Source organism: Petaurus breviceps, unplaced genomic scaffold, assembly GCF_028583685.1.
Source record: "Petaurus breviceps papuanus isolate PSGF00001 unplaced genomic scaffold, PetGlider_PUasm1.0 188, whole genome shotgun sequence".
In the NCBI taxonomy this organism is placed as follows: domain Eukaryota; kingdom Metazoa; phylum Chordata; class Mammalia; order Diprotodontia; family Petauridae; genus Petaurus; species Petaurus breviceps.
In genome coordinates this window covers 9,410,183-9,415,650 of record NW_027185804.1, presented here as the reverse complement: position 1 = coordinate 9,415,650, position 5,468 = coordinate 9,410,183, and the positions used below count along the sequence as shown (strand labels likewise).

Genomic DNA, 5,468 nt, shown 5'->3' with positions numbered 1-5,468 from the left:
GGCTCAGTCCTGGTTCAAAGAAGACCTGGGTGTAAGTCCTGCATTCAACACATCCAGGCTCTATGACCCTGTACTTTTGGCAGTTCTCTGACTATAAATGTCAGAGGAAGTATGGACCTGAATTGAAAGAGGAAGTTTCCTAATCCAGAAGTACTCTCTACCAGTCCCTACATTTGAAGAATGAAATACAATAACCCATGGTATTTTGGGGAGTCTTTAAGCCTTAACTTTTGCTACTGATATAGCATGAAAAAGTAAAATCACTTTTCAGCATCTTTTGCTATCTCTTAGAATATATTTAAAGGCAAATTCCTTCTTTCTGACAACAGAGAAAAGTTCCAGAAAAAAATGGCTCGAGGAAATCATACCACTGTGACAGAATTTGTCCTCATGGGATTCACGGATCGCCCAGAGCTTCAGGGCCCCCTCTTTGTAGTGTTCCTAGCAATTTACCTCATCACTTTCATTGGAAACCTTGGAATGATTCTCCTAATCAAGCTTGATTCACGACTTCATGTTCCCATGTATTATTTTCTTAGCCACCTTGCCTTTATTGATCTCTGCTACTCATCTTCAATTGGGCCCAAGATGCTACAAAACTTAATTGTGAAGAAGAAAACCATTTCCTTCTCAGGATGCTTTGCACAGCTATACTTTTCAAGTGCTTTTGCCACAACAGAGTGTTTCCTCTTGGCCACAATGGCCTATGATCGCTATATGGCTATTTGTAACCCTCTGATTTACACAGCTATCATGACCAAAAGGGTCTGCAGTGAGTTGGTGATTGGTGTATATACCTATGGTTTCCTGAACTCCATAATACAGACCATCCTGACTTTCCAGTTATCCTTTTGTGATTCCAACATTATCCATCATTTCTACTGTGCTGACCCACCACTACTAGCACTGTCTTGTTCAGACACTCACTCTAAGGAGAAACAGCTCTTGATCTTCTCTGCTTTGAATCTCACTAGTTCCCTTCTGACTGTTCTTGTTTCCTATATTTTCATCCTGGTTTCCATCCTGAAGATTCATTCCTCTGAAGGGAAGTGCAAAGCCTTCTCCACCTGTGCCTCCCACCTGACGGTGGTCATCATCTTCTATGGGACTCTCTTCTTCATGTACCTCCGGCAGCCAAAAGCAGGAAATTCCTGGAAATACAACAAAGTGGTCTCTGTATTTTATAGTCTTGTCATTCCCATGCTAAACCCACTCATCTACAGTCTCAGGAACACAGAAGTGAAGGATACTCTGAAAAAATTCCTAGAGGGAAAAAGGTCATAATGAATGTATTCTATCAGTTCATAATAGTGGAAGAGAGTAGCATGTGAAGAGAGTTGTTACAGGTTCAATTGACCCTGTGACTGCAGTTGCTCCTAGAGGGCAAGGAAGATTAATTTTTAAATTTGTATCCCTAGCACTTAGTGCTGTGCTTTGCACATAGTAGTTGCTTTAAAATATTTGTTTGATTTAATCAACAGTTTGCAGAGCAATTACTAAGAAATCAGAGAACCAATGGTAGTTATACCTCAGTAACCAAAATAATAGGGCCCCACACTTTACAAAAAGTACTCTACTCAGTCATATAGATAATCCTTTTGCTTCAAAAGAGCCAAAGGTTTGGAGATCCTAAGTGTAAATTATACCTTTTATCTCATTAAAATGATCTCATTAAAATTTTGAAAAAACAGGGAATACTTAGTGTATATAATAATCCCATGTCGATCTAAAGCTCTGCAATAAGCTAGGTAGATAATTGAATCTAAGCACAAAAATAGTATAAAAGACAATATACAAAATAACGAAGTTAATATCTCAAGTAATATATGAAAATCATACTTTGATGTATCAATGCATCTGTAATTTCATTAACACAGATACTCCTTTTAAGTGTGCATGCTGAAAGATATTGTAGCTTTCTCATTCTATGTGACTTGTCCATGCCATCCCCTAAATCTTCCATAGGGAGTCTACCCTGTGTGCTGGAGGACTGCTTCTTAGATTTCTTAAGATTACATGGATCCCCATGGAGGTTTCCCTGATGGTTATACCTTGTTCTATTTCTTTATTACTCTTCCTATTCCTTTTCCACTTCTGCAACTCTTTTCATATCTTTTAAGCTACTTCTTGCATGTAATTTTTGTTGATTATCTACTTTTGCCTACCATGCATCTCTCTCTATTGCCCTTTGGCTGACCTACAATTTGAATCTTTCAGAGATGGTGTTCTTCAATGATTCACAGGCATATCCCCAGGAGAATATTGGTGTTAATAAGACGAATTTTGTTTCAGAGAAAGCTTGTGGGTCATTGGAAGTATTGTCTGATTTCTTAAATGCAATAGAGCCTATTATCTACTTCCTTCTGAATTTAGAGCCTCATGCATTCTCTATCTGTAGTTTCTGTACAAGATATGTAGCACATAAGTCACAGTGCCTTGCCCATAGTAGATGGTTAACAAATACTTGTGTAAATGAATTAAAAATAGACCAATTCTATGAATTGTCCATCCAATTACATATTGTGATCTAATCTGGACCATAGGTTTCCAAAGTGGGTGATACCACCCTCTGGAGGGCACTGGAATGATCCATGGGGGTGGTAGTAGACTAAGGTGATGCAAATTTTTTAACAACCATTAAAAGGTTAAAGAAAGTAGATTTCCAGAGGGGCACTGAGTAATTATTAAAGGGTCAAATAAATTTGGGAACCTCTGGATAGACAACCTTAATCCATTTTTTTTCCTGAATAGATAATTAGGTCCAACCTTTTTGAGTAGCTATGGATCACACAACTGCAAAGGTTTAGTTGTCATCTACTCAAAGTTCCTTATTTTGCAAAGGACATGGAGCCAAGACACAAAGTGACTTATCAAGGTCATACTACTATATAGTAGCCGGATTAGATAGAGATCTGATTTCTACACTGACACTTTCTACCATCCCAAACTGGAATTCTAATGACAAACATTTTTCAATTACAAACAGTTTGTATTCCAAAATTTCAGTTGTCATTCAGTTGTTTAGAAGTAAGAACTCATTGCTTTTCCTCCCATAAAAACAATATCAGACACTGTATTTCAATTCTAAGGCCATAAGATGAAATATTTATTATCCCATAATGTATAATTGGTATATTTCTCAGTGGAAAAACAATGTAAAACAATACTATTGCAATATAGATAATTAGAAAAACTAGAAGTATAATATAAATAATAAGAAAAATTTACAAATTTCATTTGAAGTACTCAAGACTACATTAAAACATACAAATTAGAAGATGAGAAGGTTGATGCATATTTTTGTATGATACTATTGGGTATGTCTGTGTACTTTTCAGGGTCGTTAGAGATTTATGGAACTTTTAAAAATTATGTATGTGTTCACTGTAGAAAGTGGGGTTTTCTTCTTTCTTAGATACAGAAAGGGGGTGGGAAGACAGCTCATTCCTATCATTAGCACTAACTCAGTCACAATTAAGGTGTGTTTTTGTTTTGTTTTGTTTACTGATGGAACACAGAGAATATCAAGTAGTGTTGGGGGAAAGACATTTAAAGTGGACAAAAGTTGAAAATAAGAGAGAAAAGAGACTGATATGAGGAAAGGCCTCTGGCATCTTGAGTAGATGCTTTGCATAGGATGTTTTTGAACACATGGATAAGAATTGTGTGGTATGAGAAATATGGTGTGGTGGCAATTGGCAATGATATACAGCACTCACACTAATGATATCATGGATCCACCAAAGCATTAGAGTCTCCATGTACATGAAATACAGAGAGGCAGAAACAGGAGGAGCCTAAATTCACTGGATAATGGCCTCAATTCTCTGTTTTATCTTCCTTTGGAAAATTAGCTGGACTTACCTCCAGGAATATTTTCCTTCCCTAAGTCAGTTTATGGAATGCAGTTGCATATGTGTATTGGGAAGGAGTGAGCTACTATGCTTTGCATGTATTTGGTATATAATAAAAGGTTGTTGAAATCAATTGAATTGAAAGATGAAAACCTGAAAGGCTGGATTCTTAAATCAGTTTTGTTAAAAAGTTTTCAAAATATAAGTACATGCAAATTGCAAACATTACACATTACTATAATTAGCATTGCATTGTTTTTGCATTACAGTTTATTCACAGATTAGAAATAATTATATTCATAACAGAATTTTGAGAAATAATGTAGTTAGTGACAAAAGATTTGGGCTCAGATTCAGAAAATCTGGGCTTTCTTTTAGGATCTGACACTATGGGGAAGTCACATAACTTCTTGGATCCTCAGTTTCCACATTTGTCTAATGGGGATGATAATTCTATTGTGCTACCTACCTCCTAGGCTTGTTGTGACAAAAGCACTTTGAAAACTGTAAAACCCTATATAAAAGTGAGCTTCTATTGTTAGGTTGATTATTCAATAAAAAGTGAAAAATAAAAAGTTCTCTATATTTATTCCCTGGAAAATTATTTGTGTCTTGTGCCTTAACTGCGGACATACTTTAAGCTTCCATCTCAGGTCTTCTCTGTCTCATTCTTTGTCTTTGTCTCTGTCTTTCTCTGTTTGTCAATCTATCTGTCCATCTATCTCCATCAGTTTCCAAAGCTTGAATTATCATCTCTATGCAGATGACTCCCTGATTTATATATCCAGTCCTTAGTATGTCTCCTGAGTTCCAGCCCTATGTTATCAAGTGTCTGTATGTTGGATATTTCCAAATGAATGTTCCTCAAGCATCTCAAACTCAACATACCTCAAATAGACTTTATCATTGTTCTCAAACTAATACCTTTTTCCACCTTCCCTTTTTTTACCTCTCCTCCCCCATTCAACATCATTATTTTGATATGCAAATTGTGCTACTGTGGACAAATCACTTGATTTGAGAAGCAATTCTCTGTTTTTACACTTTAAAAATAATGCTTCAGTCACAAAATTGAAGAATATCAGCATTGGTGAGGACTTCAGAGACTTGAATAAGAATTTTCTCTTCAACATACAGAAAAAAATGGTCATTTAGCCTTAAATCAAGCACTAACATGAATTTTTTTCCATTTTTAGTCCCTATGATACAAACAATGATTTGAATTTTAAGATGATACTTATATATTCCCTATTTTGGCTAGGAATATACATTTGCATATATTCCATATTTACTTATATGTATATATGTTGTCTCCTATATATTGTAAGCTCATTAGAAGCAGAGATGGGAGGGGTTTTTTGTCTTTGTGTACTAGCACCACAAGCACACAACCTTGGAGTAATGTTTGTCTCTTCTTCATCTCCATTACCCAAGTACTTGCCAATTGTTAATTGCTGTTAATTCTTCCTTTGTAACACCTCTCATATCTGTCACATCCTATTCACTCCAATGGCACCACCTTAGTTCAGGCTTTTATTACCTCTCCAGCCAATGTGAAATAGCCTCCTAATTTGTCTCTTTACTTCTAGTCCCACCCTTATTCAATCTGTATTC

General features: G+C 36.0%; 1 protein-coding gene across 1 annotated transcript; it reads left to right on the top strand.

Annotated features, from left to right (window-relative positions):
- The first annotated feature begins 348 nt into the window (after positions 1–348).
- LOC138163394 (olfactory receptor 5M5-like) lies at positions 349–1,284 on the top strand. Its single transcript, XM_069090893.1, has one exon. The coding sequence runs from the start codon at positions 349–351 to the stop codon at positions 1,282–1,284; it is 936 nt and encodes a 311-aa protein (XP_068946994.1).
- Positions 1,285–5,468: the final 4,184 nt, after the last annotated feature.